The 24210-nt window shown below is 47.7% G+C and overlaps 1 protein-coding gene across 6 annotated transcripts in view; it reads left to right on the forward strand.

Annotated features, from left to right (window-relative positions):
* Nucleotides 1-24210, forward strand: part of KDM1A (lysine demethylase 1A) — a 169095-nt gene that overhangs the window by 116037 nt on the left and 28848 nt on the right. The window contains exon 17 of one of the 6 annotated variants that reach the window (XM_065576832.1): nt 21777-22024. The exons of the other annotated variants lie outside the window; for them this stretch is intronic. Within the exon in view, the coding sequence (XP_065432904.1) occupies nt 21777-21908 (132 nt within the window). The 3' untranslated portion in view covers nt 21909-22024. Of the gene's footprint in view, nt 1-21776; nt 22025-24210 lie in introns of those variants that run through there. 6 annotated transcript variants of the gene reach the window in all.

Raw genomic sequence — 24210 nt, forward strand, 5'->3', positions numbered from 1 at the left:
CATGCCCAAGGACCCGGGCTTCAAGAACTGTGTATCCTACCATGGTTCCTTTTCCATCAGTAACAAGCATCAATGATACCTCTACTGTCCGGGTGAGGTGAACATCTCGGCGAAGGGCAGCACCTGTAAGTCCTTCCTGCCCAGGACTACAGAGGCTTATGAGCTCTGACTCCATACATTCCTGATAGAAGAGGCTATGAGATTCCAGACTCAATCTGATCCTGACCAAGGATAGCCCCCTGGACAGTGTCCTCTGCTGACTGGTAGCGCCCCTCCTAGCATGATCCATGATGCGGTGCTATTGGCACAGAAGCCCAAGGACAAGCTCCTCCCCACACAAGTAAGAAACTATATCTCACAGGCATAAGAATAGATCCCCACAGTGGACTGCTCATAAACTTATTTCCTCTCTGTGCTGTGCTGGGTCTGGTGAGATGTTGCATGTGGATCCCATGTATCCATTGCTAAAGGCCCCCCCAACTGGAAGGTAAGGTAAAGAAGAAGCGGGATTCATCAGTACCAGTGGTGAGACATATGGAGCTTCCAACTATGGGTGCAGCCCCACGTGTTCTATGAGTGCCGCCATGTCAATCCTCAGACCAGCCAGCTTCGACAGCCAAACCAGGTCCCTCTGCATTCTCAGTGGTAACCCCACCGACTCTGGGATGTATGGAGACATTCCTGACTGAAAGAGGTGTTCCTGCCTTACTCATAGTCTCTGCTCCTGTCGCACCCATCCATTCTCTGAGACATTCCTATGTCTGAGGATGAACTGTTACTCCTGTTGCAGGAGAGCCCCCTTTCCCATCCATCGGATCAGGGCTCCCAGTAGTGCCATTTCCAGTGGACCTGTCATCTGACTCAGAGGTGTCCCAGGACATAGCCCTGTCAGTGTCTCCGCCGCAGCACAAGAGCCCAGAGAGAGAGCCAAGGCAACCTTATCTGCCTAGCTATAACCAGCCCCAGGGAAGCATGGGGTCTGCTGAGACTGATGGAATCCTCTTTCTGGCCCTACTGGAGCCCCTGGGACCCATACCACAGCTGTCCAGCACCATCGCAGGAGTCTTATCGTTCCTCCCCTGCTCACAGCCAGCTCCGCTGGTATATGACAAGGAAGATATGGAATTGGTACTGCCACTGGAGCCTCCTCGTTACCGGATGAGGCAGTCATCCCTTTGCCACTCTCTCTGCTGGATGACCACCAGCAGTACCAAGAACTGGTAGCCACGCATGTAGCAATCTACAAATTCCACTTGAGGAGGTCCAGTATCCCCAACGTTGTCTCCTGGATATCCTTCAGCCACAGGGATCATCCAGGGTGGTCCTTCCTGTAAATGAGGCCATATTGGAAGAGGCCAGAATGGTTTGGCGTACACCCATATCATGTGACCCACCCCATGCCGGCCAAAGGGACTGATTTCCTGTTTATGCACCAAGCCTCTAATTCACTGGTGGCGCAAACAGTTGCGCATCAGGCTTGACAACACACACAAAAGTCCACCCCTCTAGACAAGGAGTCGAAAATGTTGACCCTCCTAGGCAGGAAGGTCTTTTCCTCTGTGGAGTTGCAGTTTCGTGTAGCCAACTACCAGGCACTGTTGGCTAAGTATGATTTCAACACCAACAGCAGGCTGGCAGAGTTTAACAGGGCCGGCTCTAGGCACCAGCTTACCAAGCAGGTGCTTGGGGCAGCCACACCAGAGAGGGGCGGCACCTCCGGCTCTTCCGCAGCAATTTGGCTGGTAGTGGGTCCCTCACTCCCGCTCGGAGTGAAGGACCTCCTGCCGAAGTGCCGCAGATCGCGATTGCGATCGCGGCTTGTTTGTTTTTTGTTTTGCCGGGGGGTGTGGGGGGGTGGCTGCTTGGGGCGGCAAAAACCCTGGAGCCGGCCCTGGAGTTTAAGGACAAGCTCCTTGTGGATGACCAGGTCTAATTCCAGGCTTTGGTAGATGAGAGGAAACTGGTGGCAAAAGTGGCCATCAAGGCCGTGGTGGATGCAGCTGACACTGCATTCCATTCTCTGGCCACCAGACTGGTTATGCACAGACACTCTTGGCTCAAGTCTTTGAATTTCTTGAGGGAGGTCCAAAACACCATGGAAAACCTCCCTTTCGACAAAAACAATCTTTTTAACAACAAGGTGGCTGAGTCTCTGCAATCCCTGAAGAACTCATGCTCCACTGTGCATTCAATGAGAATCTACACCCCGACTCCCAGGGAGTCCTTCAGACCACGGCGCCTACCAATTTTGACATGCAGGTTAGGACCCACAAACCAACTCTGATGCCACCTACTTTGTCTCCTGTCATCTCTGGTGGCCATCTTAACCTCTTTGCCCACAGTTGGGGCAAGATCCCCATGGACAGATGGGTACTGGAGATTATCCACCATAGATACTCCATAGTTTCTTTCCTTCCTACCTTATCGCCCTCTCTCCTGACTCCCTTCAGGGGACCTCTCCCACCAATTTATTTTCTAGCAGGAAGCAAAGTCCTTGCTCCTCAAGGGTGCTATAGAGTGTGTCCTTCCTCAATACCAGGGGAGACGTTTCTACTAACCGTATTTCTTCATTCCTAAAAAAGGCAGAGGCCCATCCTGGATCTTTGTCAGCTAAATATATTAATCGGTAAGCAGTAATTCCGGATGGCCACTCTTGCATCAATAATTCCCTCTCTCCTGGAGGGAGTATGGTTCATGGCTCTCAACATGAAAGACACATACTTCCATGTGGACATCCAACCGTCTCACAGGAAGTTCTTCTGATTTAAGGAATGCATCCGAAGAAATGGGCTGTAGTCCACGAAAGCTTATGCTCTAATAAATTTGTTAGTCTCTAAGGTGCCACAAGTACTCCTGTTCTTTTTGCAGATACAGACTAACACGGCTTCTACTCTGAAACCTGACTTCTGATTTAAGGTGGGGCAACAACACTAACAGTTTCGTGTCCTCCCTTTTGGCCTAGGTACAGCACCAAGGGCCTTTATGAAGGTGTTCGCCGTTGTAGTGGCACAGATGAGATGCCAGGGACGTACGGTATTCCTGTACCTGGATGACTAGCTTCTAGTGGAACAATCGCAGCAAGAAGTTCTCGTGATTCAGTCTTTTCAACACCTCCTTTCCTTCTTAGGAGTCTGTTTTATCACCCATGCAGATGATAAACTTTATAGGGACAAGGCTGGACTCAGTCTCTACACAAGCCTTCCTTCCGGTGGACCAGTTCTCCGCGATGACCACGCTGATTGCCTCTTTCTCTTGGAACACATGGCCACCCCCATATACATGACACTGCTTGCAAGACTTCACCTGCAGCACCTACAAGCCTGGCTTAATTCAATCTACAACCCAACCAGGGGACCACGTTGACTTCAGGGTCACTGTTCCCTCAGACGTTCTGGCCCCTCTCATTTGGTGGTCCCATCTGACCAAGGTCATAACTGAGACCCCTTTCAGCCCTCCCATACTGACGGCCACTATCATTATGGACACCTCCCTTACAGGATGGGATGCCCATCTGGACCACACTGTGCAAGGTGAATGAATGCCCTGGGAAGCCACGCTACACATAAACATCCTTCAGAGTAGCAGCCGTGTTAGTCTGTATCCGCAAAAAGAACAGGAGTACTTGTGGCACCTTAGAGACTAACAAATTTATTAGAGCATAAGCTTTCGTGGACTACAGCCCATTTCTTCGGATGCATCCGAAGAAATGGGCTGTAGTCCACGAAAGCTTATGCTCTAATAAATTTGTAAGCCTCTAAGGTGCCACAAGTACTCCTGTTCTTTTTACATAAACATCCTGGAACTCAAAACAGTTCATCTCACCTGCAAAGCCTTCCTTCCCCTTATACCAGTGGTTTTCAAACTTTTTGTATTGGTGACCCCTTTCACACAGCAAGTCTCTGAATAGGACCACCTTATAAATTAAAAATGGGGGGATGGGATTTAATGTAATGGAGGCTTGGGGCTGTTGGCCCCATGGAGCTGACAGCTCAAGATCCCCATGTAACCACTTTGCAACCCCCAGTTTGAGAACCCCTGCCTTATACTCTCCCTCGACATGCAGATCCTATTGGACAACATCAAGCAGGGAGAGCGACATCTCATTCCCTCTGCTCCAAGGCAGTCCAGCTGTGGAATTGGTATGTCAGGACAAGTCTAAACTACAGCGCTACTGCTTGAAGGGGGCTGTAGGTAGTGACTCACAGGGTGATGCTCTCCTGGTTTTCTGGACAGGTGACCTTCAATATGCCTTTTTCAGATTCCCCTTCTGCCTCACTTTCTCCTGAAAGTTCACTGAGATGGGGCCAAAATCATTCTCATAGCACCTTACTGACCCCAGCAGTTCTAAGTCATAGAATATCAGGATTGGACGGGACCTCAGGAGGTCATCTAGTCCAACCCCCTGCTCAATCCCCAACTAAATCATCCCAGCCAGGGCTTTGTCAAGCCTGACATTAAAAACCTCTAAGGAAGGAGATTGCACCACCTCCCTAGGTAACCCATTCCAGTGTTTCACCACCCTCATAGTGAAAAAGTTTCTTAACATTCAACCTAAACCTCCCCCACTGCAACTTGAGACCATTACTCCTTGTTCTGTCATCTGCTACCATTGAGAACAGTCTAGATCCATCCTCTTTGGAACCCCCTTTCAGGTAGCTGAAAGCAGCTATCAAATCCCCCCTCATTCTTCTCTTCTGCAGACTAAACAATCCCAGTTCCCTCAGCCTCTCCTCATAAGTCATATGCTCTAGCCCCCTTAATCATTTTTGTTGCCCTCTGCTGGACTCTTTCCAATTTTTCCACATCCTCCTTGTAGTGTGGGGCCCAAAACTGGACACACTACTCCAGATAAGGCCTCACCAATGTTGAATAGAGGGGAATGATTATGTCTCTCGATCTGCTGGCAATGTCTCTACTTATACAGCCCAAAATGTTGTTAGCTTTCTTGGCAACAAGGGCACACTGTTGACTCATATCCAGCTTCTCGTCCACTGTAACCCCTAGGTCCTTTTCTGCAGAACTGCTGCCTAGCCATTCAGTCCCTAGTCTGTAGCAGTGCATGGGATTCTTCCGTCCTAAGTGCAGGACTCTGCACTTGTCCTTATTGAACCTCATCAGATTTCTGTTGGCCCAATCCTCTAATTTGTCTAGGTCCCTCTCTATCCTATCCCTACCCTCCAGCGTATCTACCACTCCTCCCAGTTTAGTGTCATCTGCAAACTTGCTGAGGGTGCAGTCCACGCCATTCTCCAGATCATTAATGAAGATATTGAACAAAACCAGCCCCAGGACCGACCCTTGGGGCACTCCGCTTGATACCGGCTGGTGGGACTCACCACCGCAGTGCCTCCCGCTGGCACATCTGGGAATTAACTCTCTCCTCTGTGGGGCACCCTCTGCCAGTGGTGTCCCGTCCATCGTCTGATCCCCTGTTGGTGTCCGGACCCGCATTGCTCCCTGCTCGGCGGTGTCCTCTTCAGGACACTGCCCTGGTCTCACCCGCTTCCGGGGGTCTGATGTTATCAGCAGTCCTCTGTCTGCACCTGTTCTAGTGGCCAGCTGCAGCCTCAAAATCTAGCCCCTTTGTCACAGGGGCCAGCCACAGCCTGTATCAGGCCACGCTCCTCCTCAGCCAGGTGTAGTACAAGGGGGAAGGGGGGGACCCAGGCCCACCCACGACTCTGGGTCCCGACCCAGGGACGCCCTAGCGGCAGCCTCCCTGCCCTCCTTCTCTCCCTTGTCAGACTTTTGTCCCTGGGCTGCTTCCCCTTCGGCCCTGTGCACCCTGTTGGCCCTTTGTAGCAAGGCCTGCAGCCTGGGGTTTTCCTTGGCTGAGCTCCCCAGCTCCTTCTGCTCTGTCCAAGGTGCTATCTTTCAGCCCAGGAGCCAGTGCTCCTCCCTTGGCAGTCAGGGAGAGACTGCCTTTCCTCCTGCTAGGCAGCCTTTATATAGGGCCTGATTGGCTCCTAACAGGCCTCTGATTGGCTGCCGGCCTGCGCAACCTCAAAGGCCTGTTCCAGCCTTTTTCTCAGGGGGTGGGGCACCACCCCACCACACCACCTTATAGTCCATTCATCCAGCCCATACTTCTTTAACTTGCTGGTAAGAATATTGGGGGAGACCTGTGACGTTATTGACATAAACTGGGACCATATGGATCATTGTTGCAACCAAAGTCCTGTAGTGGCACCCAAATCTTGTATAAAGGGGGTCAAATGGGGTGTCTAGGACAAGGTTATGGTTTACTGGTTATGATTATGCTGTCTATATGTGTGTATCAGTTTTGTAGTCGAAGTTATGAATATTGGCTCTATACTGTCTGTATGGCAAATTTATGCTATGCTTCTGGGTGACATCCCAGACAAGCTGAGATTAGCTCTGCCTAGTCTGCTTGATGGCCCATTAAGGACCATCAGCTATACAATGGACCCATTGAGAGAAGGCAGATACGCCTTGTACCTCAGCAAAGTATGCAGGGACTGGCCCATGTGACTCCAGACTCCATGTTGCTGTAATTTAAGAACAAAGAGGTGTTCTTACACCTGGAAAAGACTATATAAGGCTGATGCCTGATCTCCATCTTGTCTTCAATCCTGCTTCATACCTCTGGAGGAACTTTGCTACAAACTGAAGCTTTGAACAAAGGACTGAGGACCCATCCCAGCGGGGGATGTATCCCAGAGACTTGATTTGAACCTGCAGTTTATTCCATCCCTGCTGCAAGCCTGAACCAAGAACTTTGCCATTACTGTATGTAATTGATTCCATTTAACCAATTCTAACTCTCATCTCTATCCTTTTCCTTTTATGAATAAACCTTTAGATTTTAGATTCTAAAGGATTGGCAACAGCGTGATTTGTGGGTAAGATCTGATTTGTATATTGACCTGGGTCTGGGGCTTGGTCCTTTGGGATCAGGAGAACCTTTTTCTTTTACTGGGGTATTGGTTTTCATAACCATTTGTCCCCATAACGAGTGGCACTGGTGGTAATACTGGGAAACTGGAGTGTCTAAGGAGATTGCTTGTGAGACTTGCGGTTAGCCAGTGGGGTGAGACCGAAGTCCTCTTAGTCTGGCTGGTTTGGTTTGCCTTAGAGGTGGAAAGAACCCCAGCCTTGGGCTGTAACTGCCCTATTTGAGCAATTTGTCCTGAGTTGGCACTCTCAGTTGGGTTCCGCCAGAACCGCTTGGTCACAGTGGCGTAGTCGTGCTTGGATCCACAGAACCAGGTCAATTAAGCTTTGGGTCAGAACCCCACGTTATCCAAATTTGAATTTTGGGATTGAGAGTTTTGTTGGTTAAAGAGCTGCTGCAATGGCTGAGCAAAGAGCATATGAGGGACTTGGCAAAAAAGCCCTGGAAAATTTGTGTTCAGAAAAGAGGATAAGCTTTAGAAAGAAAGCTACAAATCAAGAACTGAGAAATCTGTTAATAGCCAGTGATCAGGGGGCAAGAGCACAGCCCTTACCTGAGGCTGCAGAAGAGGCAGAAAAAATTAGAATGCAAAGGGTGACAAGTCAACTGCAATTTGAGCATGAACAGAAGCTAGCAGATCTTCGATTGCTGGAGAAGCAAAAAGTAGCAGAGTTAGAAAGAGAGAGAGAGAAAGAGGCTGCTGAGAGAGAGAAAGAAGCAGATCAAAGAAAGAAGGAGGCTGATGAGAGAGAAGAGAGAGCTCGTAAGGGACGTCTGGAGCTGCTCGCTGCTGAGCAGGAGACTCACAGGATGGAACAGGAGACTCACAAGATGGAACAGGAGACGGCCAGACTTCAGCTCCAAGTAATGGAAGAGCGGAGAAAGTCATCCCCACCTGGTACTCCACTTCCCCCCCACCATGAGAAAAACTGGGAAAGGATGTGTCCCATTTACAACGATACTGAGGATATAGAGGAGTTTTTGTCTACCTTTGAACGCCTCTGCAATCTGTACCAGATCCCTGAGGGTCAGCGAATGCCTGTCCTGCTAACCAGACTGACTGGAAAGCCAGGGAGGTGTTTAATGACTTGGGGGAACAAGAAGCATTAAATTATGAGCGGTTTAAGGATTCTGTGTTAAGGCGATTCAAGGTTACTCCTGAATCTTACAGAGTTAAGTTTAGAGAGTTTAAAATGCCTAAGGATTGTACTTTTGTAGAATGTGCTCATAAGCTGATGGGTTTTGTTAAAAAGTGGGTTATGGGAGCCAAGGTTCATGGGAGTTTTGAAAAACTGCTGGATTTAATAACTTTGGAACAGTTCTTAGACATTGTGCCTGACAATGTGAGAGCAGCTGTGTGTGACAGGGACCCTGAGTCAGTCCTACGGGCGGCGGAGATTGCAGATGCCCATACCCAAAACAGGGCTCGAGAAGGGTGTAAAACCCTGGGGAAAACTGATCACCATTCTCCCCAGTTCAAGAGGAGGGAAGGATTTAAAAATAAACCTGACTCTTCTAAAGGAGTTCAAGGGGGCCCGGAGGGTAGGAACTCACATCCCCAGCAGGTTACATGCTATCGCTGTGGTATGCTGGGCCACATGAGACCAGACTGCCCGACACTGAAGGGCAGCCCAAAACCAGCAACCCCAAATGCCACGGCCAATGCTAACCCTGTTGTTGTAAACTCACAGGCAAGCCACACAGAGCCCAGCATTGGTGCCCTGTGTGCAAATGCTGTTTCTGTTGTCTCTGAAGGATTTGACCTTAAAACTCACATTAAAGCTAAATATGGGGGAAATAATGCAGAGTTTATTAGCAGTGCAGAAGTGAATGGAGTGAGGTGTATGGCATGGAGGGACACCGCAGCAGATATTACTCTGGTTAAAGCAAGTCTTGTCAGGAAGGAAGATTATTTGCCAGGTGAAGATGTAACTGTTGTAGCCTTATCTAAGTATTTTGTCAGGGTGCCTTTGGCTAAAATCCACCTGAAATGGAAGGGATTGGAGGGCACCATGGTTGTGGGAGTAAAAGACATAATCCCTAAGGATATTATGATTGGAAATGATATTAAAGCTATGGTCAGTCAAGTTAATACAAACCAGGCACAAGAGAGGATTGATCCTAAGGTTGTGCCTATGGAGGGTTTCTCCAAAAGTTTGTCTTTGGAAAGTAGCTGTTTGGCTGTGAATGAAGTTTCTGAATGTCTATCTAATGTCTCAGGAGTAAATCTGGAATTAGATCAAGCGAAGGGAGAGGAGAACAAGGAGATTTTGGATGAGCCTAGGCAGTCTTGTGAGCTGATGGCTTTATCTAGTCAGCAGTTTGGGAAGGCAAGGAGAGTGGAAGATGAGTGTCCCTATACCTTATCTGTTTCCTGTGCGAAGAATAGTGACAGTGAAGGAAACGTGCCTGTGTCTGTCAGGGGTATTGACTTGCCTATGGAGGAAGCTACCCCAGTCTCCAAGCAGTTGTCTGTGAACAGCCCGGTGTGCTGGGACAAGGGAAATGAAATCCCAAACAGTATGTCTAGTAAAGGAAAATGCGTCTCCAACTCTTTTTTGTCTGTGGAGCAGACAGAAGGTGCCTTTCGGCCTGTGATGGTTGAGAGTAATTTAGTTGTCTCAGAGTTGGTTCTGGATTCAACTAAAGCCCAGGAAGGGAATGGTCCTAAGTTTGCATCTGCTGGGGAGAATGGCCCCATAACTAGGTTGCATCCAGTTAGTGGCTTAGCAAAATCCCAGAGACCAAACAATTCTGGTGCTTGTATTTTGCCTGTTGCTCATGTGTGGTTGGAGAAGGGTGTAACAACTCTGTCTGATCAGGGTGATGCCCTAGCCAGGGCCCAAGGAGAGCAGAAAGGTAATTTGGTTGTGTTACCTACCGACAGTTTAACAACTTGTAGCAAAAAGGAAAAAATTCCTAAGCTTGTGTGTGGCAAAGAGAAGGGAAGTATTTCTAACCTTTTATCTAGGAAGTCTATGGGTTCGCCTGAAAGGGGATTGTGTAGAGATCTGCCTGATGGGCCAAAGGTGATCCTGAATGTAAGTAAGACCCAGACAGAGTCTGTTGTTGCTCAGGAAAGTGTGCCTTTAGAGCAAGCCCTAGGTGAAGAGGGTAAGGGCAGAATTTCTGTGAGGGGTGAATTGCTGCTTAGAAAAGCTCCTGGAGAAAGGAATCCTCATGGTACTCGGTGCAAGCAGTTCCCTGCAATTGAAGGGTGTGAGAGTGATTTAATCAAGGAAGTTTCAGTTCCTAGCAGGCAAAAATTGTCTGTTGTGAAGGGATCCACTAACTTTCCTTGTAAAAGATCCAGTGTGGGTAGCTTTGAGAAGGTCTCAGAGGAAGTAAAAGTTGTTAAGGAATTGAGGCATCCCTATAACCAAGTGGCTGTGTGGGGCCAACTTGTTGGGGAGACAATGGTGTTGGAACAGGAATGTCTCCTTTCTGATTCTTTAAATGAGCAGTTTGTGCTTCAGGGTTTGAGGACAGATTTGGTTACCGATGTGTCAGAGCAGAGCAGTTTTATGGCTAAATGCTTGAGGATGCGGGGGAGAGGAAGCAAACTCTCACCCGCAGACTCTTTGGATTTGTGTGGTATCTCTTTAAGACAGAGTCCAGCCTTGGAGATGATAGCAGTTACGAATATGAAAACTGGTGGACTGGCTCTGGTCGGGGGTAGTGCAAATTACTTGCCTGGCGGGGAAAGGAAGGACTTGCTAATAGCTGTTAGCAAAGAGGGCCCACCCCATCAGCCAGTGAATTCTGTTAAGCAAGAGAAATCAGGGTTTGATCCTGCAGGACAAGGAGGAAAGAGAAAACTGAATTTTGCAAAGGGAAGCCACAGGTTAACCCTAAAATGCCCAAACTCCAATGGTATTGAGCCAAAGGGGTGGCATGACAAACATGACTGTAGATGGACACTTGCAATGAACTTGTTGTTATTGCTAGATTTTGTAATTAATGTGTTGCTATTGCCACAAACTGTAAAAATATACAATGTACCTAATCTTTTGGAGAATCCCTTGAACATGTTAAAAGGAATACATAAGAACACACGTTCTGTTACAAGGCCTTGTTACACTGGTGTTTCACAGTTCATGCATATAAACAATATGGGAACTTTTCACAGGGGAAAGGACAGTCCAGACCTAATGTGCTGTATGAAAAGGAAGACTGAGGCACACTACCATATTGCTTTCATGGCTAAATGCCAAGATTCCTGGACTATGAAGAACATTAATATCTGCATTTATTCGATGTTAATTGGGTTCCAAACATTGGCCCGAGCTTGTATGGATAAAGTAGCGGTTTTCTTTAGCTCTTGGCAAGATCACATGGCACATACAGGAACCATGCTGCCAGAGCAGATCCAATCCACTATTGTTCTAACTAAGTGTTACCTTGAGTTTGTAAAGAGGTTCAATCATGTGGTTGAACATGATTTTGATAAACCATTTCTGTTATACACTGGTACGGCTTCTAACCCAACACTAGCTGTAGTGAGACAGAACCCAGGATGGGGAGCTCTTGGGATGCAGTCAGTGATGTTTGTGTCATCCCTTCCTGCATCAATTTTGCGTTGGGGGTGTGACGTTATTGACATAAACTGGGACCATATAGATCATTGTTGCAACCAAAGTCCTGTAGTGGCACCCAAATCTTGTATAAAGGGGGTCAAATGGGGTGTCTAGGACAAGGTTATGGTTTACTGGTTATGATTATGCTGTCTATATGTGTGTATCAGTTTTGTAGTCGAAGTTATGAATATTGGCTCTATACTGTCTGTATGGCAAATTTATGCTATGCTTCTGGGTGACATCCCAGACAAGCTGAGATTAGCTCTGCCTAGTCTGCTTGATGGCCCATTAAGGACCATCAGCTATACAATGGACCCATTGAGAGAAGGCAGATACGCCTTGTACCTCAGCAAAGTATGCAGGGACTGGCCCATGTGACTCCAGACTCCATGTTGCTGTAATTTAAGAACAAAGAGGTGTTCTTACACCTGGAAAAGACTATATAAGGCTGATGCCTGATCTCCATCTTGTCTTCAATCCTGCTTCATACCTCTGGAGGAACTTTGCTACAAACTGAAGCTTTGAACAAAGGACTGAGGACCCATCCCAGCGGGGGATGTATCCCAGAGACTTGATTTGAACCTGCAGTTTATTCCATCCCTGCTGCAAGCCTGAACCAAGAACTTTGCCATTACTGTATGTAATTGATTCCATTTAACCAATTCTAACTCTCATCTCTATCCTTTTCCTTTTATGAATAAACCTTTAGATTTTAGATTCTAAAGGATTGGCAACAGCGTGATTTGTGGGTAAGATCTGATTTGTATATTGACCTGGGTCTGGGGCTTGGTCCTTTGGGATCAGGAGAACCTTTTTCTTTTACTGGGGTATTGGTTTTCATAACCATTTGTCCCCATAACGAGTGGCACTGGTGGTAATACTGGGAAACTGGAGTGTCTAAGGAGATTGCTTGTGAGACTTGCGGTTAGCCAGTGGGGTGAGACCGAAGTCCTCTTAGTCTGGCTGGTTTGGTTTGCCTTAGAGGTGGAAAGAACCCCAGCCTTGGGCTGTAACTGCCCTATTTGAGCAATTTGTCCTGAGTTGGCACTCTCAGTTGGGTTCCGCCAGAACCGCTTGGTCACAGGACCATATCAAAAGCTTTGCTAAAATGAAAAAATAACACGTCCACTGCTTTCCGCTCGTCCACAGAGCCAGTTATCTCGTCATAGAAGGCAATTAGATTAGTCAGGCATGACTTGCCCTTGGTGAATCCATGCTGACTATTCCTGATCACTTTCCTCTCCTCTAAGTGCTTCAGAATTGATTCCTTGAGGACTTGCTCCATGATTTTTCCAGGGACTGAGGTGAGGCTGACTGGCCTGTAGTTCCCCGGATCCTCCTCCTTCCCTTTTTTAAAGATGGGCACTACATTAGCCTTTTTTCAGTCATCTGGGACCTCTCCCAATCACCATGAGTTTTCAAAGATAATGGCCAATGGCTCTGCACTCACATTCACCACCTCCTTTAGCACCCTCGGATGCAGCACATCCAGCCCCATGGACTTGTGCTTGTCCAGCTTTTCTAAATAGTCCCGAACCACTTCTTTCTCCACACAGGGCTGGTCACCCCCTCCCCATGCTGTTCTGCCCAGTGCAGCAGTCTGGGAGCTGACCTTGTTTGTGAAGACAGAGGCAAAAAAATCATTGAGTACATTAGCTTTTTCCACATTCTCTGTCACTAGGTTGGCTTCCTCATTCAGTAAGAAGCCCACACTTTCCTTGACTTTCTTCTTGTTGCTAACATAGCTGAAGAAACCCTTCTTGTTACTCTTAACATCTCTTGTTAGCTGCAACTCCAAGTGTGATTTGGCCTTCCTGATTTCACTCCTGCATGCCTGAGCAATATTTTTATACTCGTCCCTGGTCATTTGTCCAATCTTCCACTTCTTGTAAGCTTCTTTTTTGTGTTTAAGATCAGCAAGGATTTCACTGTTAAGCCAAGCTGGTCGCCTGCCATATTTACTATTCTTTCTACACATCTACAAATCGCAGACCTCCTGAAGCTCTCCACCCGAACACTGGTCAGGCTCTGGTCATTCCTGGATCTTCTCACACAGGCCCAAAGGGAGACTCAAGCATCCCAGTCCGAACTCCTTTCACCTCACGGCCTGGTGTTTGGATGGGCATCTAACATAGAACATGCTTGTTCAGCTCCAGTCCAATGGATCCTTAACCAGAGCAGGAAAGAGTCCACCAGAATGTGCTATTGGGCAAAGTGACGCCATTTCTTGGAGTGGGTGCACTGCCATCACCTTTCTCTTGACATGGTGACCATCCCAGTTGTCCTCCATTATCTCCTCACCCTGAAAACAGCATAGCTCCCTCCATGTGCACCTGGCAGCACTTAGTGTCCCTCCAGTGGGGGAAGGAAGACACTATCTTCACATACCCAACATTGGCATGCTTTATGAAAGGCTTGGTCAGGAGTTCCCCACCTGCTGTCAAACCCATGCCACAGTGGGATCTTAACCTTGTCCTCTCAGCTGTCACAGGATCACCCTTGAAACCTATGGCAACCTTTACATGACCCACCTTTCCATGAAAGTTGCATTCCTAGTAGCCATCACTTTGGCCAGGGGAGTCATTGAGCTAGCGGCCATGATGGCAGACCCTCCCTACACAGTTTTGCACAAGGAGAAGGTTTCACTGTGGTTACACTCCAAATTCCTACCAAAGGTTGTGTTCGGATTCCATCTCAACCAATCAATCCACGTACCTGTATTCTTTCTGAAACCACATGCCTCTTCCAACCTACACTCCCTTGACGTCAGACATACCCTGGCATTCTGCCTACAAAGAACTAGGCCCTTTAAAAAGTCTGAGACTTTGGTTCCATGGCAGAAAGATCAAGGAGCCAAGCCATATCCTCACAAAGGATCTCTAAGTGGATCTCAGGCTGCATACTTAATGCTACAAGATATCAGTCCTCCCACAGCTCACTCTACTTGGGCACAGGCCGCTTCCATGGTTGTGTTATTGGCCATCCCATTGCAGGACATTTTGCGAATTGTCCACTCATTTACAGCACACAACGCCCAAGCAGCCATACCATGGATGCAGCAGTGGGATGGGCCATCTTGCAAATTGCTCTACCATCAGCCTCTTCACACCCACCACCACACTGAAACTAGTGCCCTATCACGGACTGTAAAATCTGGTCTTGTGTGTTTTTATCCTATATAGATTTCCCTTGGGAGACCAGAATTTCTCAATTTGGGTTCCTGACCCAAAGGGAAGCTGCAGGGGAGTCATGGTATTGCCACCCTTACTTCTGCACTGCCTTCCGATCTGGGCAGCTGGAGAGAGGTGGCTGTTGGCCTGGTGCCCAGCCCTGAAGGCAGCACCCCAACAGCAGCAGCACAGAAGTAAGCATGGCAATACCATACCATGCCATTCTTACTTCTGCACTGCTGCTGGCGGCAGCTCTGTCTTCAGAGCTGGGCTCCCTGTCAGCAGCCACTGCTCTCCAGCTGCCCAGCTCTGAAGGCAGCGCCACCACCAGCAGCAGTGCAGAAGTAAGGGTAGCAGTACCACAACCCCCTTTAAAATAACCTTGCAACACTCCCCCTCCACCTTTTTGGATCAGGATCCTTACAATTACAATACCGGGAAATTTCAGATTTAAATAGCTGAAATCAAGAAATTTACAATTTTTTAAATCCTATGACCATGAAATTGACCAAAATGGACCGTGAATTTGGTACGGTCCTACTGATCACTGCTTGCAAGGTGTCCATGTGGAACCATCACTCAAAGAAGAAAAGGTTACTCACTGTAGCTGGAGGTTCTTTGAGATGTGTGGTTCCTATCTGTATTCCACTACCCACTCTCCTTCCCCTCTGCTTCAGACTTGGTTACATTGCAATAAGAGGGGAACTAGAGTGGCATTGACACCCACTGCTCCTTATACACTGCTACCTCGATATAACACGACCCGATATAACACGAATTTGGATATAATGCGGTAAAGCAGTGCTCGGGGGGGGGGGGGGGGGCTGTGCACTCCGGTGGATTAAAGCAAGTTCAATATAACGTGGTTTCACCTATAACGCAGTAAGATTTTTTTTGGCTCCCGAGGACAATGTTATATCGAGGTAGAGGTGTACCCTCGGTTGGAAGTACAAGGAAAGACACTATGCATGTGCTGGACAACGGACACTGTGTGGAGGAAACTTCCCAGACTCAGGCACGTAGTGCACGTGTGCGCCCACATTTGAAATACAGATAGGGACCACACATCTTGAAGAACTTCCAGTTACAGTAAGTAACCTCCTCTTTTAGGTGGAGATTTTTCAAATGTACCTAACTGATTTGGGGGCATATATTCAATTGGCATGTTCTACATAGGCCACTTAACAGTGAGTTTCAACTGGTGAGGGAAGATGAAAGTCTCTGTATCTCATTGCAGTGAAGATTACTCCTGGGAAAATTCTGCACCAAAAAATTAAATTATGCTCACATTTTAAACTTCTGCATATTTGTCAAAACACAATATAATCACTTTAGTGGATTATATATCACAATTAGTATGTCACTTTATAAAAGTGGGCCCCGTGAAGTTAAGTTGGTCAGGCTTCGGCTTCAGCCCTGTGTGGTGGGGCTTGGGGCCCTGGGCTTCTGCCCACACAGTGGGGCTTCGACTTTGCACCCTGGACCCCAGCAAGTCTAATGCTTGGCAGACTCCCTGAAACCTGTTCACAGCCCCCCATAAGGGTTTCTTTAACTCTCTACTCCTGGGGGATCTTTTTTGTTATCTATATTGCTGACATACTAATGTGGATTATATATCACAATATAATCACTTTAGTGGATGGCTTTGCACAAAGGGGGTTCCCTAACTGTGGAGGGGTGATAGATGAGACGCACATTCCTATTCTGGCACCACCCCACCTAGGATCGGAGTACGTTAATTGGAAGGGGTATTTCTCTATGGTTCTCCAGGCACTTGTGGATCACCGTGGGCGTTTCATTGACATTAACACAGGCTGGCCTGGAAAGGTGTATGACGCACGCATCTTTCGGAACACTTGGCTGTTCAGGAAGATGCAGGCCGGGACTTTTTTCCCAGAGCGGAAGATCATGGTAGAGGAAGTTGAAATGCCCATTGTGATCCTTGGAGATCCTGCTTACCCGTTGATGCCGTGGCTCATGAAACCCTACACAGGGAGCCTTGACAGCAGCAAGGAACGGTTCAACTACAGGCTGAGCCGGTGCCGAATGACTGTGGAATGTGCCTTTGGCTGTTTAAAGGGCGGCTGGCGATCTCTGTATGGGAAGCTGGACTTGGCCTAAAACAGCATCCCCGCGGTTATATCCACGTGCTGTGCCCTCCATAATATTTGTGAAGGGAAGGATGAAAGCTTCACTCATGCATGGACCTCCGAGGTTCAACACCTGGAGGCTGAATTTGCACAGCCAGAGAGCAGGGCTGTTACAGGGGCCCAGCGCGGAGCTGCAAGGATTAGGGATGCCTTGAGGGAGCCTTGAGACTGAAAACGAGCAGTGATATCTAGTGCCCTGCACAGGAGTGAAGTGCAGTAGTTCCAATCTTTAGGAATCAGTGTTTGCTAAGCAGACAAGCAGACTTGCAGTGCCTGTTTATTTCCTGGGCTAAGAGTCTTTTGCTTTATGCAATAATAAAGAATGTTTTCAAAGCCAAAAAATCCATTTATTGAAAAGAAACAAGGGGGTGGAGTGGGGAACGGTACAATCACAGATTTGCGTATGTCCTGTCTGGAGTGCTGTGCAGTTAGTGCTGCACTTCAAAAAGCAACAGAGGGTCCTGTGGCACCTTTGAGACTAACAGAAGTATTGGGAGCATAAGCTTTTGTGGGTAAGAACCTCACTTCTCCAGAGGCAGGTATAAATCAGTATGGAGATAACCTCGTTATCTCCATACTGATTTATACCTGCCTCTGGAGATTTCCATTACTTGCATCTGAAGAAGTGAGGTTCTTACCCACGAAAGCTTATGCTCCCAATACTTCTGTTAGTCTCAAAGGTGCCGCAGGACCCTCTGTTGCTTTTTACAGATTCAGACTAACACGGCTACCCCTCTGATGCTGCACTTCAGGTTAGCTCTACTGCACGGTGATGGGGGTTGAGTGCAGAGGGTAAGGGTCGTGGTTTTCAGGGCTGGGTGGTGAAGATATTGGTGTTGGAGGCAGCGGGTGGGGTGAAGAATACGGAAGTTGGGGAAAGTGGGTTGGAGGTGATAGTGGGGCACAATGGAAAGAGTTTTGGGACAAGGGCGGTGGGGGTGGCGTTTGCGGTACTGGTCCTCTTTCTGCATGGCTATGAGCTCCTGGATAGCGTCTGCTTGGCACTCCAGGATGCTTATGAGCCGATCCGTGCTTTGCTGCCGGTGCTCCATGCTTTGCTGCTGGTGCGCTGAGTTTTCCTGGCGGATCCTGCTTTCTCTCTCCTTCCAGTTCTGTGCTTTCTCATTCTCTTTAATAGATTGCCGCATCACTTCTTGCAGCATGTCGTCTTTGCTTTTTCGCGGTCTCTTCCTGAGTCTTTGCAGTCTCTGAGCAGGCGATAAGAGGGACGGCTGAGGTCTCAAGGTTGATGCTGCTGTATAGGCAAAATGCAACATTTAACAGAGGCAGCATTATTTATACCAGACAGAGTAATGATTTCCCCCGCACTTAAGGAGTAGAAAACACACAGGGTCTACACAATTGCATAATTTTCCCATCCGAAACAGAGCGCACACATCCCACGGGAGCCTCAAAATGGTGAGTAAGGGGGACTGATTGTTTCAGGGCTGCACTGTCCTCTGGCTGCCAGGCAACTCTCCAAGACCACATTCTACAGGCCACTATCCTCTGATCCCACTGAGGAATACCAAAAGAAACTACGCCATCTGCTCAAGAAATTCCCAGCTACAGTATGGGAACAAATCTACATGGACACACCCCCAGAACCCCAACCAGGGGTATTCTATCTACTACCCAAGATCCATAAACCCGGAAACCCTGGACGCCCCATCATCTCAGGCATTGGCACTCTTACAGCAGGATTATCTGGCTATTTGGACTCTCTCCTCAGACCCTATGCTACCAGCTCTCCCAGCTATCTTCGAGACACCACCGACTTCCTGAGGAAACTACAATGCATTGGTGTTCTTCCTGAAAACACCATCCTGGCCACCATGGATGTAGAAGCACTTTATACCAATATTCCACATGAGGATGGACTACAAGCTGTCAGGAACAGTATCCCTGATGAGGCCACAGCAAGCCTGGTGGCTGAGCTTTGTGACTTTGTCCTCACCCACAACCACTTTCAGATTTGGGGACAACTTATACCTTCAAGTCAGTGGCACTGCTATGGGTACCCGCATGACCCCACAGTATGCCAACATTTTTATGGCTGACTTAGAACAATGCTTCCTCAACTTTCGTCCCCTAGTGCCCCTCCTCTACTTGTGCTACATTGATGACATCTTTGTCATATGGACCCACGGAAAGGAGGCCCTTGAAGAATTCCACCTGGACTTCAACAATTTCCACCCCACCATCAACCTCAGCCTGGACCAGTCCACACAAGAGATCCACTTCCTGGACACTACAGTACAAATAAGTGATGGTCACATAAACACCACCCTATACCGGAAACCTACTGACCGCTATACGTACCTACATGCCTCCAGCTTTCATCCAAGACACATCACACAATCCATTGTCTACGGCCAAGCCCTAAGATACAACCGAATTTGCTCCAACCCCTCGGACAGAGACAAACACCTACAAGATCTTTATCAAGCATTCGTAAAACTACAATACCCACCTGGGGAAGTGAGGAAACAGATTGACAGAGCAAGACGGGTACCCAGAAATCACCTACTTTTAAAAGTCACTATCATTGAACAAAAAAACTTCAGAAACAGACTTCAAAGAGAAACAGCAGAACTAAAATTCATTTGCAAATTCAACACCATTAATCTGGGCTTGAATAGGGACTGGGAGTGGTTGGCTCATTACAGAAGCAGCTTTTCCTCTCCTGGAATTGACACCTCCTCATCTATTATTGGGAGTGGACTACATCCACCCTGATTGAATTGGCCCTGTCAACACTGGTTCTCCACTTGCGAAGTAACTCCCTGCTCTCCATGTATCAGTATATAATGCCTGCATTTGTAACTTTCTCTCTATGCATCCGAAGAAGTGAGGTTTTTACTCACGAAAGCTTATGCCCAAATAAATCTGTTAGTCTTTAAGGTGCCACCAGACTCCTTGATGTTTTTGTAGATACAGACTAACACGGCTACCCCCTGATACTGTCCTCTGGGTTTCTGTGCCTTGGGGAGAGCCAACAGCTTCAGGGGGCAGCTACACTGAACACTGTCCCAACATTTTCCACAGGAGTTCATCCTGGACAATATCTCGCTGCTGAGGGTGACCTGGGAAGCAAGGGAGGGTCTTCTACTGCAATGCAGCTTCCGCCCTGGCCCATATGCAGCTTGCCTGTGTGCAGCAATGGTCCCCTCGCGGCACAGTGGCGCGAACACGTTAGCCTGGCTGGGACAAGGACCACGGTGGCTCTCCCGATAAACCTGCGCAAGCGCGTTTTACACTTTCTGGATGAGACATTCTAGGAGATTACCGAGGCCGATTACCGCGATGTGATAAACCACATCAATGCACTATTCCACATCTAGGCATGCATGCCTAACCCTCCTCTCCCAAAGAGCCCGCACCGAAAAAATTCCTTCCTGAAAAAAAAACCGCTTACCGGGAACCTGCTCTTCTGTTTGTCCTCCACCAAGTACCGGCCACTGCGACTGGCTACCTTCCTCCTAGCTCGAGAAGAGCTCCTGGCTGCATGGCTCCAGGGATTCAGGGGTGTCTCCATCCGGCCCACCACCATCACTCCTGTTTTCCTCCTCCCCTTCTCCCCTCCCCACCGGCTCTGAAGTGTCCATGGTGGTGCTCGGAGTGGAGGTGGGGTTAACCCCAAGTATTGCATCCAGCTCTTTGTAGAATCGGCAGGTTGCGGGGGAGCAGCCGTTCGCGTCGCGGGCTTTGTGGTAGGCACTTTGCAGCTCCTTCACTTTAATCCTGCACTGCAGGGCGTCTCGGTCATGGCCCCTTTCCATCATGTCCTTTGATACCTTTCCGAAGGTATCGTAATTCCTACGGCTGGAGCGCAGCTGGGGCTGTACAGCTTCCTCCCCCCAAACACTGATGAGGTCCAGCAACTCGCCATTGCTCCATGCTGGGGCTTGCTTGGCGCGTGGAGGCATGGTCACCTGGAAAGATTCGCTGATAGCACTCCACACCACGCCGGGCTGAGAAAACAGGAAGGGGATTTTTAAAATTCCCGGGGAATGTAAAGGGTGGGTCACATGGTCAGTTACTGGAAGCCTAGGGCAGTAGACTTTGAACTGATGACCAGAGTGGCTAGAACAGGCATTGTGGGATACTGCCGAATAATTCTGGAGGCCATTCACAGCGCATTGGGCGGCCACACTGGTGCTGCAGCGCTGTAGTGGCAGCGCAATACTCGCTATTCCTCTCGGGGACGTGCCAAGTACATGCAGCTCTGCAACCATGGAGATACAGTGCTGCAAATGCCTTGCCAGTGTGAACGGGGAGTGAGTTACAGCGCTGGGGGCGGCTTTACAGCGCTGTAACTCGCAAGTGTAGCCAAGGCTCTAGTTAGGAGTCTTTTGCCCTCTCTGCTATTGTGGAATTGTTCGCTACTGTATGTTTGCTCCCTGTCTTGTTTTAAATGTCTCAGGTTCTATTCTACAACCTAATTGATCTCCCTAAATCTAGATGTTTGTTGAGTCCAGAACTGGGTGCAATTTTTGAGGCAGTCATGCCAGAGCGGTACACAGAGAGAGTTTTACATCCCTATCCTGTGCTATTTGTGTGTGCAGCCCCACTCATATAGCCTTTTTTTTTTTTTTTGCTGTTATGTACCATTGGAGAGACATATTTACTTTGCTGTATCTCTGCCCCAGGTCTCTGTCAGAATTTACTACTTCCCTCGAGTGTGTGTGTTTCAGATACATTTTCCCTAAATGTATTTATCTGCATTTTTCAAAGCTGCATATTTTTTTAATTTTCTGTCCATATTTCAAACCTCTCTCTAGGTCGTTTTGCATTATTTGTCCTCATTGGTGTTTGCATTTACTCCCAGTTTAATATCAGCTGTGAATCTAATTACTATATTGTTGACTTCCTCTTCTAGACTATCATGGAAGAAGTGTTCAATACTGCCTTCATCCAATCTCTAATTCACTATTTTTCTATGCTTTTGTTGTCTTTCCAGCCAATATCAGTCAACATTGTTGGATGCAAGACTATGAAAATCAATTTTAAGAGCTGTCTTTCAAAATATAACATTAAATTAAATACCTTACTAAAATTCAAATATAATAACTGCTTTCCTTTAATCTGCTAATTTAGTAATTATTTGGCAAGATCTATTCTGAACAAAATCTCACAGTGCTGTTTATTCTCTAAATATTTAGGCCTAGTGATTTGGGGTACCTCAATTTTTGGGCAAAAAAATTAAGATGCCTTAGAGGAGCCTGATTCTTCAGACAACATTGACCACCCATCCTCTGAAGTCATATTGGAGTGATACTTATGCCCATTGGACCACCTCCCCCCTTTAGGGGATTGCCTTCCTGTTATCCAGCAGGCTTGGAAACTGACCTCCATGGAAAAGTGGGTCATGGAGGTCATAACATCTGACTGTACTATCCATTTTACATCATGCCCTCTCACCCCCACCTCCTTCCCCATCCCTCTTCAGGACCTGTCTCACAAGCTTGTGTTGAGACAGCAGCTAGAAGCAATAGAACTGATCCCTTCCCCCAACAAGGCAAGAGGTCAAAGTATTTCCTGGTGCCAAAGAAGGAGGGAGGCCAATCTTAGATCTAAAACACTTAAAGCACGTGAAGCCTCAGAAGTTCAGGATGGTGACTCTGGCAACTATAATTCTCTTATTGGAGGAGGGGATTGGTTTTCAGCCCTGACCTACAAGATGCCTATTTTCATATATCGATTAAACCCATCACACAAGAAATACCTACACTTCATCATAGGCCAAGATAATTTCCAATACCTTCTTAGTTGCCCTCACTTCTTCTTGTAGAGTTGGATAAATTGGGGCCTTAATGGCAGACCTCTCCTCCCCCCTTTATAGTATTCTTCAAGAATAAAGTCTCCTTACACCCACATCCTAAATTCTTATAAAAAGTTCTGTAGGATTTCCACCTTAATCAATCCATCCATCTACCAGTATATCTTCTGAAACCTCATAATTCTCAGCAGGAATCCTATTTCCATACCCTGGTTGTTAGAAGAGCTTTGGCCTTCTATTTAGCTAGGACCAGGCAATTTTGAAGATCGCCTAGGCTCTTCATCTCCATCATAGATAGAGGCCGGGGATTCTCTATCTCTACTTAGAGACTGTCAAAATGGATATCTGGTTGAATTGTCACTTGTTATGAGACCGCAGGTGCTCAACCCCCGCATGCGGTGATAGCACATTTGGCCAGATCTCAGGCAACATATTACAGCATTACTGAAGAATGTAACAATTTCTGAAATATGTAGGGTCGCTACCTGGGTTTCAATAAATATCTTTACCCAACTTATGCCCTTATCCAGGCTGCCAGATCCGATGCGACACTCTGTTCTGCAGTATTATCTTTAGTTCTGGACTTTGTTCTGAAGCTCCCTCTTCCTTCTGTCAGAATACTGCTTGGAAGTCCTCTGCGGTGGAGCACCCATAGGATGCTACTAGAAGAAGAAGAGGTTTCTTACCTTGTGCTCTATCTGTGGTTCTTTCAGATGTGTGTCCTTATGGGTGCTCCACTCCCATCTTCCTTCCCCTCCACTTTAGAGCGTTCCCTAAGGGATGTTGGGGTAGAGAAGGAACTGAGGGTGGTTTACCCACGCACTCCTGTATAAAACCTCAGTGTCTGACAGAGGATGCTTAGGTTGCATATATGGGGCGAACAGATGCTGCTACCTGAAAATGTCTGATCAAGGCATGAGAGGCACATGCACGCCTGAAGTGGAGCACTCACAGGAAGAAAAGCAGTTACTATACAAGGTGAATAACCTCTTCTTCAGGGGAAGTTCTATGGCCTGTGTTATACAGTAGGTCAGTCTAGATTTTCCCAAAGGGACCTTCTGGCTTTGTAATCTATAAATTAAAACAAAATTGAAACACTGCTTTAAAGGGACACAGTTCTGTGGAGGGCAGCACACAACAAATGAGCAGGAGGCTCCAAGTCACTCTGCCTCTTCTTGTTCTTCTCTCTTCTAGTGTTTAGGGGTTCAAACTTATCAGGTGTGTTAGCTCGAAAAAGCTGGGCTCCCAAGTGCAATTGTTCTCACTGCTCTGAACTTGGCCCAGGGAGGGGAATGGCATCTGGGAGCATGGCTGTGGGGGTACAGTGAGGAACATATGATGGAGATCCCACTTCTTCGCGTGCTTGCTCATGTTGATTCCATGGTAGGTGTGCGCGTGCCCACATGCAGAGTCATCAGATTTTTTTGCCTTAGCAGTATCCGTAGGGCCAGCTCTGGCACCCTCTGGAGTCCCGCACTCATGTACCGGTATGTGAGGCGCCGCCGGCCTTATGCCTTGTCAGTTCCTTCTTACTGCTTGTGACGGTTGTCAGAGCACCTTTCCTCTTGTATCTGCAAGTGTGATAGTGTTTTTTTTCTTCATTACTCACTGTTCT

This window comes from Chrysemys picta, chromosome 23 (assembly GCF_011386835.1).
Source record: "Chrysemys picta bellii isolate R12L10 chromosome 23, ASM1138683v2, whole genome shotgun sequence".
NCBI lineage: Eukaryota > Metazoa > Chordata > Testudines > Emydidae > Chrysemys > Chrysemys picta.